Below are 19,968 nucleotides of genomic sequence, written 5' to 3' on the forward strand. Positions count from 1 at the left end.
TGTGTGTGGACTATCAGAAGATCAATCAGATCACCCATAAGGATGCATATCCACTCCCCCGTATTGAAGAATCTCTAGCTGCATTGAAGACGGCAAATTACTTCTCTACCCTTGATCTCACTAGTGGCTACTGGCAAGTGTCCGTTGCTGAGGAAGACCGTGAGAAGACCGCCTTTGCCACCCCGATGGGACTCTGCGAGTTCAACAGCATGCCCTTTGGGTTGTGCAATGCACCAGGAACCTTCCAGAGGCTGATGGAGTGCTGCTTGGGACATCGCAACTTCGAGACGGTACTGTTATACTTTGACGACGTTATTGTCTATTCAAAGATGTACGAAGATCACCTAGAACACCTTGCCGAAGTCTTCGAAGCCCTCTCCAAGTATGGGATGAAGTTGAAACTGTCCAAGTGCCACTTGCTGAAGCCTAAAGTCCAATACCTCGGGCATGTGGTGAGTGCAGAGGGTGTGGCCCCAGATCCAGAGAAGATCACTGCCATCCAGAACTGGCCGAGACCTACTACCATCAGAGAGGTACGACAGTTCTTGGGCCTGATGGGCTACTATCGCCGCTTCATCAAAGGCTATACCAAGATGGCAGCTCCTATGTAGGACCTCCTGGTCGGGCAAACTAAGCACAGCAAGACTTCGGAGTCCCCGTTCACGTTGGGTAAAGAGCAAGAAAGGTCCTTTCAACAGATGAAGTCAGTCCTGACCGAAGAGATCCTGGCATACCCCGATTACGGTCTCCCGTTCATACTGTGTACGGATGCCAGCAACTTGGGATTGGGGGCCGTCCTATCCCAAATGCAGAATGGCAAGGAGAAGGTGATAGCAGGAAGTTCCGCCCATCAGAAAGGAACCCCGAGAACTACAGTTCCATCAAGTTGGAGTTCCTGGCTCTCGTCTGGACTGTGACAGAGAGATTTAAGCATTACCTGGCTTCTGCAACGTTTACTGCATATACGGACAACAACCCCTTGACTCACCTGGATACAGCGAAGCTTTGAGCCCTAGAACAACGCTGGGTAGCCCGATTGGCGAACTATGACTTCACCATAAAGTACAGAGCCAGTCGGAAGAACACCATTGCTGACGCGTTGTCTAGGATGCCACACCTGCCCGATGGTGGAGTAGATGAAGATGAGCTGTAAGAGATTGAATTGCCTGCATTCCATCAACCTGATAGTCTGGAAAATACCAAGCACTACAACAGTCAGCAGGAAGCAGCATTCAATCCGTTGCCTCATCACGGTTGACAAGAAGCACAAGATAGAGATCCTGCCGTCAAGACGCTGATTTCGCAGGCTGATTCCAGGTTGGAGCCCACTGCCCCAGCAGAAGCATGGAGGCTGTGGAAAGAGAGGAGCCGGTTGTACCTACAGAGAGGCAGGTTGTGCAGAGGACTGATCAACCCCAAGACACACGAGAGGATTTGCCAGATAATCATACCTCAAGCATACATACCAGTGGTCTTGGAAGCCTATCATGATGGAGCTGGGCAATGCAGCTGGAAGAAGTTGGAGATGCTACTACAGGAGCGCTTCTACTGGGCTGGAATGAGGGAATCCATTGAAGCATGGTGTCGGGATTGTGGTCCCTGTGTGTTAAGAAGAAAGGATGGTACCAGCCAGAGAGCCCCGTTGCAGCTGATCATCACCAATCAGCTGTTGGAACTCGTTGCTCTAGATCAGGGGTGGGGAACCTTTTTACTGCCGGGGGCCATTTGGAATTTCCTACTAACCTTTGGGGGCCGCACAACATTATCAACTTGAAAAATTTGGTCAAACGATTAATTAACTCACCCTTACTGTGGAGGCAGGAGCTGCTTCTGTTTGGTGTGACTGTGTGTTCGGTGATATTGATCATCTTGTTTCTCACAGCTGCGTTTCCAGGTTTATCTCGGTCTGGAGATGCTGGGGGCATATAGATCACAGGAGGGGCTGGGGCATATACATCACAGGAGGGGCTGGGGTGCATAAATTACAGGAGACACTGGGAGTACACATCACAGGAGGGGCTGGGGCATATGCATCACAGGAGGGGGCTGGGGCATATACATCAGTAGGGGGGCATGGACAGCCTTGGATGTGGCACAGACAGCACTAGGTGGCTGCACGGACTGCACTAGGTGGCTGCACGGACTACACTAGGTGGCAGCACGGACTGCACTAGGTGGCAGCACGGACTGCACTAGGTGGCAGCACGGACTGCACTAGGTGGCAGCACGGACTGCACTAGGTGGCAGCACGGACTGCACTAGGTGGCAGCACAGACTGCACTAGGTGGCAGCACAGACAGCACTAGGCGGCAGCACAGACAGCACTAGGTGGCAGCACAGACAGCACTAGGTGGCAGCACAGACAGCACTAGGTGGCATCACTAGGGAGACACAGAGAAGTCTGGGGGAGCATAGACATCAACAGGAGGGCACAGACTGGGGGGCATAGAAAGCAGTGGGAGGGTACAGACAGCAGTAGCAAGTTCAGAGCACTGGGGGGTACATAGTACTGAGGGGTGGCACACAGCACTGGGGAGCACGGACAGCATAAGTGGGCACAGACAGCACTGACTGTGGCATGGACAGCACTGGTGGCAGCATGGACAGCATTAGGTGGTGCGGACAGCACTGGGGGGGGCATAGACATCACCCAAGGGGTATAGACATTACTAGGGGAGCACACACAGTACTAAGGGGTACACACTGTACTAGGGGTGTACTCAACATTAGGGGGTACACACTGCAGTAGGGGGTACACACTGCATTAGGGGGTACACACAGCATTAGGGGGTACACACAGCATTAGGGGGTACACACAGCACTGGGGGGGTACACAGCACTGGGGGGTACACACAGCATTAGGGGATACACAGCATTAGGGGGTACACAGCACAAGGGGGTACACAGCATTGAGGGGTACACACAGCACGAGGAAGTACACAGCACTTAGCGGGGGGGTAGCGATGGGTTGCGTACTCACAGTGAGGGGGAGGAGGAGTCACGCAGACAGCAGGTCCGGGAGGCTGGTAAATCTGCCGCAGCTCTTCTGTGACATATCGCAGCGTGCTGCTTACTCCGCCCACCGGAGCAGAGAGCACACTAGCACAGGCCGGGGTTAAGCCTAGAATGTATGGGCTGCAGTCAGGTCCTGGAAGTCAGGATCTGGATAGAGCCCGTACATTCTAGCATCTACCCTCAAGGCATAAGGCAGTGAGATTTAAAGGGCCGGCAGCCGGGAAAAGCGCGGCTGCTGCCAGAGCACAGCGGTCCCTGGGAATGTGCCTAGGGGCCGCATAAAAAGTCGTGACGGGCCGTATACGGCCCGCGGGCCGGAGGTTCCCCACCCCTGCTCTAGATCATGTCAAGCTTACACCAAGCAGGAGCAGGTATACATATGCCCTCACCATAGTGGACCACTACTCAAGATTTATGCTCGTGGTACCCATTAAGGATCTAACAGCGGCAAGGGTCTTTCAGGTGCATTTCTGCAGATGACACGGCTATCCAGAAAAGGTCCTTACGGATCAAGGCCCTGCCTTTGAAGCGGAGATCTTTAAGGAATTCTGCAGTCTGCACGGATGCAGGAAGATACGTACTACACCTTACCATGCCCAAACCAATGGGATGTGTGAGAAGATGAACCATCTAGTTATCAACCTGCTCAAGACTCTACCCCTTGAAGAGCGGAATCAGTGGCCAGAGAAGTTGCCCACTCTGGTGGATATGCACAACAACATTCCCGTCAGTTCTACTAAGTGTACGCCTGCTTACCTCATGAGGGCAAGGCCCGGGAGATTGCCAGTGGATCTGGATATGGATGTTGAGGTGCCAGAAACCATCTCCACGACCACAGACTGGAATTCCAAACGTCAGATGCAGTACAAGCAGATTCAAGAATATGTGGAAGAGAATATGAACCAAAGCTGGAAAAAGCAAGAGCAGCACTTCAACAAACAGGCAAAAGCTGCCCCCTTTGTACCAGGAGACATGGTACTGATGAGGAAGAGAAGACTGCATAAATTGGACGACCAGTGGGAGAAGGTCCCCTATGTCATACAACCCTCTGACTCCGAGAATCAAAAGACCTATCTCGTGAGTCGAGACCAAGGAAAGACTACAGCTACCATCTCGAGGGACCAACTGAAAAGGTGCCCAGAACCCCTGAAAGTCTTGGAAGAAGTGCCCACTCTAGTCCCGAGTGCAGAAAGAGGGAAAGAGGTGATCCACACTATCCTAGGTGACTTCCCAGCAGATTGGCCTATGTAAAATGGGGCCGTGATCGTTCCCGTTCTAACATTCCCACAACCCATGGAAGAGCCAGAACCAGAGAGGCCTGCTGACCCTACACCTAGAGTTGCACCTATACCTATGCTCCGCACCCGGCGGTATTTGCCTTCCTTACCTATCACCAGGAGTGGGGAACCTGTAAATAGTCTCAGCCCACCGAGCCTAGGAGAGAACTTAGGGTTGAAGAGGTCTACACGCCCTAACCTAGGTCAGCCACCACTCAGATACAGAGAGTGAGTGAAGCCTGTATGCCTGTGTATATAGTAATGTATAAGCAAATTCAAATGCCAATTATCTGTGTACTTAACCTGATTTACAGCTGTTTAAAAAGTTTACCCTGGTTAACAGTTAAAAACATGGACCATGGTTTCAGGACTGACGAAACTACCCCAAAAACTTTCTTAGGTCTTGAAAATAACCCCCCATCAACTTTCTTGTTACTCACCGCCAGGAGGCGGCACCCACTGGAGAGGTCGGTTGAAGGAAGGGCCTGCAGTGGAGTCGGCCAAGGCCCAGTCACCACGGAAACCGGTGCCTACCCTCCAGGCCAAAGGGTTCCGGTCCATGGGACCCTTTGGGGTGATACAGGGTGCGGAACTTTGACCCGGACATTAACAAGGACACCCACAGGAGCCCGGAATGGTGTAGCACCTACGACTAGCGTTGACACCAAGGGAGGTTACAGGTGTTTTGGGTGGCAGGACAAAGGAAAAAGGATAGATGGTAACCGTTAAAGTAACGTTTAACACTAGAACTACTGAGGTAGTCATTTTGACTACTTTGCACCATGTATTTCTATATAGGTGTCATGAGTCCAGTAGTTCTAGTGTTAAGCTATGTGCCTCCCATAAAGGGATGAAATGTTCAAAAGTTTTACTGTTGAAATGTTATTTATGTTGTACCTTTTTTCAGATGCCGAAAAAAATAAACACCGATGCCGGACAGCCCACGGACGGGCTGTGTTTTACCAAGGAGGAGTGTGACGCCCTGGCAAAACCAGGTAGTCACAGATTACTGTAGCCCCCACCAAGGGTACAGGAATCGCCTCCTCCTTGGGAAGTAACACCACTCTCCACACACAGGAACACCAGCCACAAGCCTAGTCGGCCCCCCCATGACAGCCGGGACACACCAGTGGGCGGGACCAGGCGAATGGAAACGCCCACCTAGGGGTCTTGAGGTGACAAGGGGAGGGAACAGCAGAACAGAGAGTTGAGACAGAACAGTCTCACAGTGGAGTTAAGTGGAGAGGAGCTGAAGTGCAGTGTTGTCAAGGTTGAAGCCCTTGGACCACGGGAGAACCGACTAGGTGGCAGACGGCAGAGTAGGGCCACAGGCGACGGAGATCCGGTCGCGGGAGACCTGAAGTGGACCGGGGCAGAGTTGTAGCCCGCCAGTACCGACAACGGGAATCCGGTCCGGAGGCCGTGCACAGGCAGGGTACCTGGACCCTAGGACGAGGCAAGCTTCAAGCCCCTTGTTAACTGACCAGCGGGACAATGTTCCAGGCCTTGTTTCCAGAGAGAGAAGCCCAGATAGAGCAAAACGGCAGCCCAACGCGGGGGATAGGGTGTCCGCCAAGAACTCATTAAAATCCCACGCGTCAGATTTTGCGGGCAATGGCTTCCCTGTATACAAAACTACAGGGAGCGGATTTTTCCAGTTCCAAGCGGGTTAAAGCAACACACAGCAAGACACAAGTGCAGAAGGAAGGGTCCCTACCTTGTTAACCTGTGTGTGGGACCAGCACACCTCTCGAACGGCAACTGGCATCCGGCCTTGGTTTACAGTACAGACTCTGTGTGGATTATTCCTAATCGTGAGTACACTGGTGTCATCCGGTCCAACCTGCCGATGGCACCCCAGCACTGCTCCCCACCTACACCTGAACCCCGGGACTACACCTCCGCTACCCGTGGAGGGGATACCACCTTGCTGCCCCATACCATCGGTCCCGGGCACTGGCACCAGAGGCAGCGGCGGTGCCACCATCTCATCACCGCAACCGACGGGTGGCGTCACAGACAAAAACTATCTCCCCTGTAAATATCCCCCTTTTTCACTGTTGCGAGGACGGGCGGTTGCGCTAGCCCCGAGTCCGGTCACCACTCGATGCCCAGACACGATCCCGGATCCGAGCGCCCCGAGCAGCCCCTCTGCCGTGGAGCGGCACCCGTCCGCGACACTACTACTCCCAGCTCCTCACTCTGTGGGATCTACTCCTGAACTGACTATGTCCTTCCCACCAGTCTGCCAGACCCCTAGGCGGGTGGCCCTTTTCCAGTTAGACCACTTACTGGTGTGCCTGACAGAGTGTGGTGTGAGGTGTGGTTAGGATTTGAGTGCTGATGGAAGCAATACCAAAAGTTAGGATCCCAGAACCATGGGGGGTGAGTTCTGCACCATAAGAGAAAGGAGTGCAGTTCCCTGTGACACACTGATAAGGTCAAGGGCGTCACAAATGGACATGTTCATTCTTTAAAAACTTGACTAAAAAACGCAGCTATTTGACAAAACAGTCAGGAAAAAATCCGGAGGTGGTTGTGTGTGTATGCATGAGATTTCAGAAATCTCAGACTTTGCTGAGGCTGTAAAAAGCAGCTTTTTATTAGCTTGGATTTGCATAAAACCAAAGCTAAAAAATGCTGCAAAAACGCCCTGTGTGAACATAGCCTTAAGGGTGCTTTACACGCTCGATAGCACCCGCCCACGTCGCTGTTTCGTCTTGGAGGTGATCGCTGCCGTAGCATACAATATCGCTACGGCAGCGTCACACGCACATACCTGCTAAGCGACGTCGCTGGAGACACTGAACAATCGCTCCTTTAAGGGGGAGGTTCGTGCGGCGTCACAGCGGCGTCAATAAGCGGCCACCCAATAGCAGAGGAGGGGCGGAGATGAGAGGCCGGAACATGCCACTCACCTCCTTCCTTCCTCATTGCCGGTGGACGCAGGTAAGGAGATGTTCGTCATTCCTGCTGTGTCACACATAGCGATGTGTGATGCCGCAGGAGCGACGAACAACCAGCGGCATATGCACCACCAACGATATTATGATAGGGAGCGACGTGTCAACGATCAACGATTTTTGACGTTTTTGCGATCGTTGATCGTCGCTCCTTTTAGTCACACACAATATCGGTAACGGCACCGGATGTGAGTCACGGACACCGTGACCCCGACGATATATCGTTAGCGATATCGTTGTGTGTAAAGTTACCTTAAGAGCCACTCTGTTGTTACCAAGATTTTTTTCTTGTTAAACGTGTGTCTTATAGTACAAAAATACATTTCATTTTAAAGTAATTTCCCTTGCTCATTAAATTATACAAGAGTCTCATATGTTTTTTTGTACAATTTGTTTATAAAATATATAATTTCTGATGTGAAAAAATGATTTACAACAACTGATATTTAAGTATTCCTTCTTTTTCAAATGTATGAATATATAGTAGTTTTAGCTATTTTAAGCTGTTAGTTAATACAGGGCATAATTGTAGCAACAATATGAGGGATATAGGATGAAAATCAATCCAAGTACAGTGGAACCTTGGTTAACGAGAACAATCCGTTCTGGGACTGTGCTTGTTAACCAAGTTACTCGTTCAGCAAAGCAAGATTTCCCATAGGAAATCATTGCAATGCAGACAATTCGTTCAACAACTTGTTAAATGTCCCATCCTGGTCCCCTATTGTGTCATTCCACACACACACAAGCACGCACACTCACATATTATGCTCACCTTACCTTCCGTTCCATCGCCGGTCTCCTGGGACTTGCTGTTCGTTAGTACGGGCTGTGTATCGGGTAACCATGACGACGAGGGAGGAACTTCCGCACCCAGAGCGCTGACGTCAAAGGCAGGAGTTGCTTGCCTCTGATTGGCCAGCATGCTGCCTTTGAGTAGCATCTGACAGCGGAACTTCCTGCCTCGTCGCGCTGCCTGCCGATACACATCCTGGAGCGGCGAACTACAGGACCCAGGAGGCCGGCGATGGAACGGAAGGTACACCTATTATGCTCATCTTACCTTCCGTTCCATCGCCGGCCTCTAGGGTCCTGTAGTTCACCGCGAGGATTCCACTCTCATCGCGATGCACCGGCGAACTAAAAGAACCATGAGGCCGGCTATGGAACGGAAGGTAAGGTGAGCATAATACTGTATGTGTGTGCCTGTTTGTTTGTGTGTGTTTGTGCATGCTTGTGTGTGTTTGTGTGGACTGCAAGAGCGGGTTAGAGCGCGGTGGATGTACGGAACCGGAAGTGTGTGCAGTGAGAATTTTGCTCGTACAGCAAAGATTTCTTGTAAACCGAGTTACAAATTTACAGAAAGATTTGCTCGTTCAGCGACATTCTCGTTAACTGGGTTACTCGTTAAGCGAGGTTCCACTGTATGTAACAAGATGTATACGTCATGTTGATGATACTGATGATCTTTTTCTCTTTCTGTTCTTTGTCTTTTTGTTGTGAATTATTCAATAAAGAAACATTATACAATAAGATATATAATTTCTACCCATGTGAATTATTTTTGATGGTAAACAAAATATGATTTTCCAGTAATTTAGGTTTCAAAATGTAGGTATGACTATGGCTTCTTCCCTGTATGAATTCTCTGGTGTATCATAACATCCGATATCTGGTTAAAATATTTCCCACATTCTGAACAGTAAAAAAACCTCTTCCCTGTTTGACTGCTGTGGTGTCTAATAAGTTGAAATAGCTTTAAAAAACTTTTTCCACATTCTAAACATGAAAAAGTCTTCTTCCTTGTGTGACTTCTCTGGTGTTTCACAAAATATGATTTATCTGCAAAACATTTACCACATGCTGAACATGAAAAAGGCTTCTCCCCTGTGTGAATTTTCTGATGTGTAACAAGATGAGATTTCTGTACAAAACACTTTCCACATTCTTTACAAGAAAAAGGCTTCTCCCCTGTGTGACGTCTCTGGTGTTCAACCATCTTAGATTTCGTTATAAAACATTTCCCACATTCTGAACATGAAAAAGGCTTCTCGCCTGTGTGAATTTTCTGATGTGTAACAAGCTGAGATTTCTGTACAAAACACTTTCCACATTCTGAACATAAAAAAGCTTTCTCCTCAGTGTGAGTTTTCTGATGTGTAAAAAGAATTGATTTATATACAAAACATTTCCCACATTCTGAACATGAAAATGGCTTCTCCCCTGTGTGAGTTTTCTGGTGTCTAAGAAAAGATGATTTACGTACAAAACATTTCCCACATTCTGAACATGAGAAAGGCTTATCCCCTGTGTGATTTCTCTGATGTGTAAGAAGAAATGATTTACGTGCAAAACATTTCCCACATTCCGAACATGAAAAAGACTTCTCCCCTGTGTGAGTTTTCTGGTGACTAAGAAGGTGTCTTTTCTGTACAAAACATTTCCCACATTCTGAACATGAATATGACTTCTCCTTAGTATGAATTCTATCATGCCTAACAAGATCTGTTTTCCTGGTAAAATATTTCCCATGCTTGGAACCAGAAAATCTATTCTCCATTGTGTGAATTTTTTGATGTTGAACAAAAAATGGTTTGCGGGGAAAACTATTTCCATATTCTGAATGTGAAATTGGCTTGTCTGCTGTAAAAGCAGTTCGATTTTTAAAGCTTGTTTTGTGACTGTTATTTTTCTTAGTAGTCTGTAATGATTCAGAAGATAAGACCTGTCTGATAGGATCTGAGGATAGATCTTTGCTGTGAAGGCATGATGGGATATCTGGAGTCGTAGCATTTACTTCAATTGTATCCTGTGTCATCTCAAGGTCATCTAATTTAAAAATTGAAGATGTGAGTTGTCTCTCTGTTTTCCTGGTACAGTCATCTGCCAATAATAAAACCAATTATTATTTTTTTAACAAAATATCTTTTAAATATTTTTGAACATTTCTACTTAAAATGTCTATAGAAATGGCATGTTAAGAAGCAAAATTGAATTATTCAGTAAAGCAATTACAGTTCAATCTAATAGAAAACCTTATAGCATGAACCAATACAGCGTGGTGTACAACTGTTTGTTCAATCTACCTCCCATATATTGGAATAAGAAGCCACGAAAAAATATTATGTAGGTGAAAATTATACCAATTCCTCATCTCTGAATGGAAAATTAGAGAGTTTCGCATTATAAGTAACTCATAAATGCATAAAAAGCAACATGGCTCCTATAAACCAATCTAGCAAAATCTGGTCTCTCAAATTCAAATCTCTCTCACTTCTGAGCCTTGTAGTGTGCCTAAAACAGATCAACCCTTATGCGGGCTTCACACAGTACGATCTATCGTGCGATTGCACGAGCGATCGTACCCGCCCCCATCGTTTGTGCGTCACGGGCAAATCGCTGCGCATATCGCACAAAGTCATTAAACCGCCGTCACACGTACTTACCTGCTGAGCGACCTCGCTGTGGGCAGCGAACATCCTCTTCCTGATGGGGGAGGGACGTTCGGCATCACAGCGATGTCATACAGCCGCCGGCCAATAGAAGCGGAGATGAGCGGGACGCAAACATCCCGCCCACCTCCTTCCTTCCGCATAGCCAGGGGTGCCGCGGGACGCAGGTAAGCTGTGTTCATCGTTCCCGGGGTGTCACACGGAGCAACGTGTGCTGCCCCGGGACCGATTAACAACCTGCGCAAATAAGATTAAACAATTTTTAAAAATGAGCGACGAGTACACGGTCCACGATTTATAACTGATTTGGAGTCGCACGTAGGTGTCACACGAGACGACGTCGTGAATGATGCCGGATGTGCGACACGAAAACCGTGACCCCGACGACACATTGCATGATAGATCATCTCTTGTGACGCCCGCATTAGACGTACCACACGTCCTGGTTAGGAAGGAGTTTCCGACCTTGGACGTATGGGTACGTCCTGGCAATCATGCAGCCACCGTGACAGCAGGGACGATGATCGCATAAAGGTGCCTACAGCTTCTCACAGCACGTCACCAAGATTTGAAGCCATGGGGGGTTTCACCACTCTCAAACAAATTTCATTTCATTGCTTTTCAAGCTAATGAAATTGCCTGCAACATTGAGGTATGATCGGTGCAAACACAGCACCGACCATATGCTTGATCCTGGCATTGGTGGTGTCACCAGCTCCAGCGCTGATTAGAATGATCAGCCAATGACGCGTGATCGCTCTTATCAGAAAGCCTGCACGGCCCTGGCTGTTTAACCCCCTAAATGCCATGATCGATATCACTTAGGGGATTTAGAGAAGAATTGCGCTCCCTCTTCCCTTCGATCGGGACCTCCGCAATCCTAAAGCCCCGATCGTTTCACAGTTACCTGAATTCGTCATAACTATGAAAAGCCTGAGTAATTATACCTGCAGCATGATCACTCAGTCTTTCTCTGTGCAGCTCTGAGGGGTACTTTGCACATTGCGACATCGCTACTACGATCTCGTCGGGGTCAAATCGAAAGTGCCGCACATCCGGCACCGGTAACGACTTCGCAACGTGCAAAGCCTAGAAGCACCAATAAACTATCGCAAAAGTGTCGAAAATCGGTGATCTGTGTAGTGTCGGTCATTTCCATAATTTCGCTGCAGTGACAGGTACGATGTTGTTCCTCGTTCCTGCGGCAGCACACATCGCTGTGTATGAAGCCGCAGGAGCGAGGAACATCTCCTTACCTGCCTCCAGCAGCTATGCGGAAGGGAGAAGGTGGGCGGGATGTTTACGTCCCGCTCATCTGCGCCCCTCCGCTTCTATTGGCCGCCTGCCGTGTGACGTCGCTGTGATGCCGCACGACCCGCCCCCTTAGGAAGGAGGCAGGTCGCTGGCCAGAGCGACGTCGCAGGGCAGGTAAATGTGTGTGAAGCTGCCGTAGCGATAATGTTCGGTACGGCAGCTATCTCAAGATATCGCATGTGCGACGGGGGCGGGTACTATCGCGCTCGGCATCGCTATCATCGGCTAGCGATGTCGCAGCGTGCAAAGTACCCCTGACAGCTGTGATGTTCTGCAGTAGTTGGACTGCCCCAAAGAAATTTGCCGTGACGTGGCAGGGTAGCTCAAGAAATTGCAATTTTTTGCCAAGAATCTCAAATTTTAATAATAAGTACAGTTTGGAATTTTTAGTGCAGTAGTGCACATTCAGTGCTGGCTATCTTGTTTTTTCTTTATAGTAGTTGAGCACTGCAGAACATTACAGTTGCCATTAGAACACTGTCAGGTGATGTGCCATAAAGAGACTAAGTGAAAATGTTAATAAAAGTAAAAACATTAATGAAAAAATCTGAAAATAAGGAACATAAAGGTGAAAAAAATCCAATAAATAATTGTATTTATGTGAAGAAAAAAAAAAGTACACATATTTAATATCGCCGCGTCCGTAACAACCAGATCTACAAAACTGTCACACTAGTTAACCCCTTCAGTGAACACTAAAAAAAAAGTTGCAAAAACTGTCTTTTCATCATACAGCTAAAAAAAAAAAGTGGACTAAAATGCCATCAAAAAAGTCATACAGTCATATGAAAAAGTTTGGGGACCCCTATTAATGTTAACCTTTTTTCTTTATAACAATTTGGGTTTTTGCAACAGCTATTTCAGTTTCATATATCTAATAACTGATGGACTGAGTAATATTTCTGGATTGAAATGAGGTTTATTGTACTAACAGAAAATGTGTAATCCGCATTTAAACAAAATTTGACCGGTGCAAAAGTATGGGCACCCTTATCAATTTCTTGATTTGAACTCTCCTAACTACTTTTTACTAACTTACTAAAGCACTAAATTGGTTTTGTAACCTCATTGAGCTTTGAACTTCTTAGGCAGGTGTATCCAATCATGAGAAAAGGAATTTAAGGTGGCCACTTGCAAGTTGTTCTCCTATTTGAATCTCCTACGAAGAGTGGCATTATGGGCTCCTCAAAACAACTCTCAAATGATCTGAAAACAAAGATTATTCAACATAGTTGTTCAGGGGAAGGATACCAAAAATTGTCTCAGAGATTTAAACTATCAGTTTCCACTGTGAGGCACATAGTAAGGAAATGGAAGAACACAGGTACAGTTCTTGTTAAGCCCAGAAGTGGCAGGCCAAGAAAAATATCAGAAAGGCAGAGAAGAATGGTGAGAACAGTCAAGAACAATCCACAGACCACCTCCAAAGTCCTGCAGCATCATCTTGCTGCAGATGGTGTCAATGTCCATCGGTCAACAATACAGTGCATGTTGCACAAGGAGAAGCTGTATGGGAGAGTGATGCGAAAGAAGCAGTTTCTGCAAGCACGCCACAAACAGAGTAGCCTGAGGTATGCAAAAGCACATTTGGACAAGCCAGTTACATTTTGGAAGAAGGTCCTGTGGACTGATGAAACAAAGATTGAGTTGTTTGGTCATTCAAAAAGGCGTTATGCATGGAGGCAAAAAATACGGCATTCCGAGAAAAGCACTTGCTACCCACAGTAATATTTGGTGGAGGTTCTATCATGCTTTGGGGCTGTGTGGCTAATGCCGGCACCGGGAATCTTGTTAAAGTTGAGGGTCGCATGGATTCAACTCAGCATCTGCAGATTCTTGACAATAATGTGCAAGAATCAGTGATGAAGTTGAAGTTACGCAGGGGATGGATATTTCAGCAAGACAATGATCCAAAACAACGCTCCAAATCTACTCAGACATTCATGCAGAGGAACAATTACAATGTTCTGGAATGGCCATCCCAGTTCCCAGACCTGAATATCATTGAAAATCTGTGGGATGATTTGAAGCGTGCTGTCCATGCTCGGCGACCATCAAACTTAACTGAACTGGAATTGTTTTGTAAACAGGAATAGTAAAATATACCTTCATCCAGGATCCAGGAACTCATTAAAAGCTACAGGAAGCGACTAGAGGCTGTTATTTTTGCAAAAGGAGGATCTACAAAATATTATTGTCACTTTTATGTTGAGGTGCCCATACTTTTGCACTGGTAAAATTTTGTTTAAATGCGGATTGCACATTTTCTGTTAGTACAATGAAGGGAATTTTGTTACTTACCGTAAATTCCTTTTCTTCTAGCTCTTATTGGGAGACCCAGACGATTGGGGTATAGCTACTGCCCTCCGGAGGCCACACAAAGCACTACACTAAAAAGTGCAAGGCCCCTCCCCTTCTGGCTATACCCCCCCGTGGTATCACGGGTTCTCCAGTTTTAGTGCCAAAGCAAGAAGGAGGAAGCCAATAACTGGTTTAAACAAATTAACTCCGAATAACGTCGGAGAACTGAAAAACCGTTCAACATGAACAACATGTGTACCCGCAAACAACAAAAAAATCCCGAAGGACAACAGGGCGGGTGCTGGGTCTCCCAATAAGAGCTAGAAGAAAAGGAATTTACGGTAAGTAACAAAATTCCCTTCTTCTTCAGCGCTCTATTGGGAGACCCAGACGATTGGGACGTCCAAAAGCTGTCCCTGGGTGGGTAAAGAGATACCTCATGTTAGAGCTGCAAAACAGCCCTCCCCTACGGGGGTGTCACTGCCGCCTGCAGGACTCTTCTACCTAAGCTGGCATCCGCCGAAGCATAGGTATGCACCTGATAATGCTTGGTGAAAGTGTGCAGACTCGACCAGGTAGCTGCCTGGCACACTTGTTGAGCCGAAGCCTGGTGTCGTAATGCCCAGGACGCACCCACGGCTCTGGTTGAGTGGGCTTTTAGCCCTGAAGGAACCGGAAGCCCCGCAGAACGGTAGGCCTCTAGAATTGGTTCTTTGATCCATCGAGCCAGGGTGGCTTTAGAAGCCTGCAACCCCTTGCGCGGACCAGCGACAAGGACAAAAAGTGCATCGGAACGGCGCATGGGCGCCGTGCGGGAAATGTAGATTCTGAGTGCTCTCACCAGATCTAGCAAACGTAAGTCCTTTTCATACCGGTGAACCGGATGAGGACAAAAGGAAGGCAAGGATATATCCTGATTAAGATGAAACGAGGATACGACCTTAGGGAGAAACTCCGGAATGGGGCGCAGCACTACCTTGTCCTGGTGGAACACCAGGAAGGGAGCCTTGGATGACAGAGCTGCCAGCTCCGACACTCGCCGAAGCGATGTGATCGCAACAAGAAACGCCACTTTCTGTGACAGGCGAGAAAAGGAAACTTCCTTCAGAGGCTCGAAAGGCGGCTTCTGGAGAGCAACTAGTACCCTGTTCAGATCCCATGGATCTAACGGCCGCCTGTACGGGGGCACAAAATGACAGACCCCCTGCAGGAACGTGCGCACCTTAGGAAGACGTGCTAGACGCTTCTGAAAAAACACGGATAGTGCCGAGACTTGCCCTTTAAGGGAGCTGAGCGACAAGCCCTTTTCCAACCCCGATTGCAGGAAGGAAAGAAAGGTGGGCAATGCAAATGGCCAAGGGGATACTCTCTGTGCAGAGCACCAGGATAAGAAAATCTTCCACGTTCTGTGGTAGATCTTAGCAGACGTAGACTTCCTAGCTTGTCTCATTGTGGCTACGACTCCTTGAGATAATCCTGCGGACGCTAGGATCCAGGACTCAATGGCCACACAGTCAGGTTCAGGGCCGCAGAATTCTGATGGAAAAACGGCCCTTGGGACAGTAAGTCTGGTCGGTCTGGCAGTGACCACGGTCGACCGACCGTGAGATGCCACAGATCCGGATACCACGATCTCCTCGGCCAGTCTGGGGCGACGAGTATGACACGGCTGCAATCGGATCTGATCTTGCGTAACACTCTGGGCAAGAGTGCCAGAGGTGGGAAGACGTATGGGAGCCGGAACTGCGACCAATCTTGAACTAATGCGTCTGCCGCCAGAGCTCTTTGATCGCGCGACCTCGCCATGAATGCCGGGACCTTGTTGTTGTGCCGGGACGCCATTAGGTCGACGTCCGGCACTCCCCATCGGCGACAGATTTCCTGAAACACGTCCGGGTGAAGGGACCACTCCCCTGCGTCCATGCCCTGGCGACTGAGGAAGTCTGCTTCCCAATTTTCTACGCCTGGGATGTGAACCGCGGATATGGTGGAGGCTGTGTCCTCCACCCACATTAGAATGCGCCGGACTTCTTGGAATGCTTGCCGACTGCGCGTCCCTCCTTGGTGGTTGATGTATGCCACCGCTGTGGAGTTGTCCGACTGGATTCGGATCTGCTTTCCTTCCAGCCACTGTTGGAAGGCCAGTAGGGCAAGATACACTGCCCTGATTTCCAGAACATTGATCTGAAGGGTGGACTCTTGCGGAGTCCACGTCCCCTGGGCCCTGTGGTGGAGAAACACTGCTCCCCACCCTGACAGACTCGCATCTGTCGTGACCACTGCCCAGGATGGGGGCAGGAAGGATCTTCCCTGAGACAATGAGGTGGGAAGGAGCCACCATTGTAGAGAGTCCTTGGCCGTCTGGGAAAGAGAGACTTTCCTGTCCAGGGACGTTGACTTCCCGTCCCATTGGCGGAGAATGTCCCATTGAAGTGGGCGCAGATGAAACTGCGCAAAGGGAACTGCTTCCATGGCTGCCACCATCTTCCCGAGGAAGTGCATGAGGCGCCGTAAGGGGTGCGACTGGCCTTGAAGGAGGGATTGCACCCCTGTCTGTAGGGACCGCTGCTTGTTCAGCGGAAGCTTCACTCTCGCTGCTCGAGTATGAAACTCCATGCCAAGATACGTTAGCGACTGTGACGGTGACAGATTCGACTTTGGAAAGTTGATGATCCATCCGAACGTCTGTAGAGTCTCCAGCGTAGCATGTAGACTGAGTTGGCATGCCTCTTGAGAGGGTGCCTTGACAAGTAGATCGTCTAGGTAAGGGATCACCGAGTGTCCCTGAGAGTGCAAGACTGCTACCACCGCCGCCATGACCTTGGTGAAGACCCGGGGGGCTGTCGCCAGACCGAATGGCAGAGCTACGAACTGAAGATGGTCGTTTCCTATCACAAAACGTAGAAAACGTTGATGTTCTGTAGCAATTGGCACGTGGAGATAAGCATCTTTGATGTCTATTGAGGCAAGGAAGTCTCCTTGAGACATTGAGGCAACGACAGAGCGGAGGGTTTCCATCCGGAACCGTCTGGCGTGCACATGTTTGTTGAGCAGCTTTAGATCCAGAACAGGACGGAACGAGCCGTCCTTTTTTGGAACCACAAAGAGATTGGAGTAAAACCCTCGCCCTTGTTCCTGAGGCGGTACAGGAACCACTACTCCTTCCGCTCTTAGGGAGTCCACCGCCTGCAGCAGGGCATCTGCTCGGTCTGGATGTGGGGAGGTTCTGAAGAACCGAGCTGGAGGACGAGAACTGAACTCGATTCTGTACCCGCGAGACAAAATGTTTGTCACCCACCGGTCTTTGACCTGTGACGTCCAAATGTCGGAAAAGCGGGAGAGCCTGCCCCCAACCGGAGATGCGGAGGGGGGGGGGGCTGGAAGTCATGAGGTAGCCGCTTTGGAAGCGGTTCCTCCATTTGCTTTCTTGGGGCGTGCGTGAGCCCGCCAGGAATCTGAGACTCTTTGCATCCTCTGAGTCCCTTTGGACGAGGAGAATTGTGTCTTGCCCGAACCTCGAAAGGACTGAAACCTCTGCTGCCATTTTTTCTGCTGAGGTTTGCTTGATCTGGGCTGGGGTAAGGAAGAGTCTTTACCCTTGGACTGTTTAATGATGTCAGCCAATGGCTCGCCAAACAGTCTATCTCTAGATAAAGGCAAGCTGGTTAAACATTTTTTGGAACCAGCATCTGCTTTCCAGTCCTTTAACCACAAGGCTCTGCGCAAAACTACCGAATTGGCGGACGCCATTGAGGTGCGGCTGGTAGATTCTAGGACCGCATTGATAGCGTAAGACGCAAACGCAGACATCTGCGAGGTAAGGGACGCCACTTGCGGCGCCGCTGGATGTATGATAGCATCCACTTTTGCTAAACCAGCTGAAATAGCTTGGAGTGCCCATACGGCTGCGAATGCTGGAGCAAACGACGCGCCGATAGCTTCATAGACAGATTTTAACCAAAGGTCCATCTGTCTGTCATTGGCATCCTTAAGTGAAGCGCCATCCTCCACTGCAACTATGGATCTAGCTGCAAGTTTGGAAATCGGGGGGTCTACTTTTGGACACTGGGTCCAGCGCTTGACCACATCAGGGGGGAAAGGAAAACGTGTATCCTTAGAACGTTTAGAGAAACGCCTTTCTGGATGAGCGTCGTGTTTCTGGATTGATTCTCTGAAGTCAGAGTGATCCAAGAAAGCACTCAATTTACGCTTGGGATAGAGGAAACGAAACTTCTCCTGCTCTGCTGCTGCCTCCTCTGCAGAAGGAGCTGGGGGAGAAATATCCAACAGTCTATTGATGGCTGAGATAAGATCGTTTACCATGGCGTCCCCATCCGGGGTATCCAGATTGAGAGGGGTTCCAGGATAAGACTCCTGATCACTCTCTTCAGACGCATCACAGGGCGACTGATTGCGCTGAGACCCTGAGCAGTGTGATGACGTTGAGGGTCTTTCCCAGCGAGCTCGCTTAGGGTGGCTGGGGCTATCATCTGAGTCATAATACTCAGCCTGGGAAGCCGGGGACCCCCTTGCAGTCTGGATTAATTCCAACTGAGGGGGATTAGAGGACAGAGACCTCGCCGTGTCCATAGACTGAGCCCCAGTCATGGATTGCAAAGTTTCAAGGATCTTTGCCATAGTCACAGACATTCCATCAGCAAAAACTGCAAAGTCTGTCCCTGACACCGGGGCAGGACTTACAAGCGTCTCAGCCTGGGTCACTACCTCTCCGGACTCCGGCTGGCGAAGCAGCACCGGATCTGAGCATTGCACACAATGGGGGTCTTTGGAACCTGCTGGTAGAGCAGCCCCACATGCAGCACACGCAGTGTACACAGCCCTAGCCTTGGCAGCCTTGCGTTTTGTGGATGACATGTTGCTGCCTCCTCAGAGCGATCTGGGGTATCCAGCCAGGAAGCGACCTTACAGTGCAAGAAATAACTAAATATATATATCTGGTGACACAGTACACCAATACACACTGAGGCACTAGAGGGGCCAGCTGAAATGCCGCTTACCGCCCGCTTAAGAGCGGGTGTGTGGTCTCCAAAAGCCCCCTAGTCCAGGTCTCCCAAAGCCTTGCGTCCTTCCTCTAGCCAGACTGCATGTAATGGCTGCCGGCGTCCTGGGAGAGGAGGGGGGGCGGGCCCTGGGCGTTCCTGACTAAGAGCGGGAAGCCTGCTTCCCTCTGTGCCTAGTGAGAGGGCTGGAGCATGTAAATCAGGCTCCAGCCCTCGTCGCTGCTGCGAAACAGCGTCTCTCCCCTACCCTGATTGACAGGGTGGGGGCGGGAACGAAGCGGAGCTAGGCCGCAAAAGCCGGGGACTGGATTTATAAACGCCGCCGCCGTAAAAGCGCGGTCGGCGTGTCCCCGGCGCACCACAAGTCACAGCAGCGCCGCCCGGTCCAGTGGGGGTCGGCGCTGCGTTCCCACAACACAAAGTCCCCCAGTAAACTGTAGGAACACTAACTCCAACGTTACGGTCCCCGGCGCACTACAACACCCAGCCAGCCCGGAGTGTGTCTGTGCCTGCCGGGGACACAGAGTACCTGTATGATGCAGGGCCTTGTCCCTGATTGTACTCCTGCTCCATATCCATCAGGTGCTATGGGTCTGTGGATGGAGCCCGGCGTCAGAGCTTAGAG

General features: G+C 49.5%; 1 protein-coding gene across 2 annotated transcripts in view; it reads right to left on the minus strand.

Annotated features, from left to right (window-relative positions):
* Positions 1 to 7,693: 7,693 nt before the first annotated feature.
* The window catches only part of LOC142312237 (uncharacterized), a 52,006-nt gene continuing 39,731 nt past the window's right edge, over positions 7,694 to 19,968 (minus strand). For both annotated transcript variants that reach the window (XM_075351154.1, XM_075351153.1), the window contains one exon: positions 7,694 to 10,138. In XM_075351154.1, the coding sequence (XP_075207269.1) occupies positions 8,877 to 10,138 (1,262 nt within the window). In that variant the 3' untranslated portion in view covers positions 7,694 to 8,876. The remainder of the gene's footprint in view (positions 10,139 to 19,968) is intronic.

Source organism: Anomaloglossus baeobatrachus, chromosome 5 (genome assembly GCF_048569485.1).
Source record: "Anomaloglossus baeobatrachus isolate aAnoBae1 chromosome 5, aAnoBae1.hap1, whole genome shotgun sequence".
NCBI lineage: Eukaryota > Metazoa > Chordata > Amphibia > Anura > Aromobatidae > Anomaloglossus > Anomaloglossus baeobatrachus.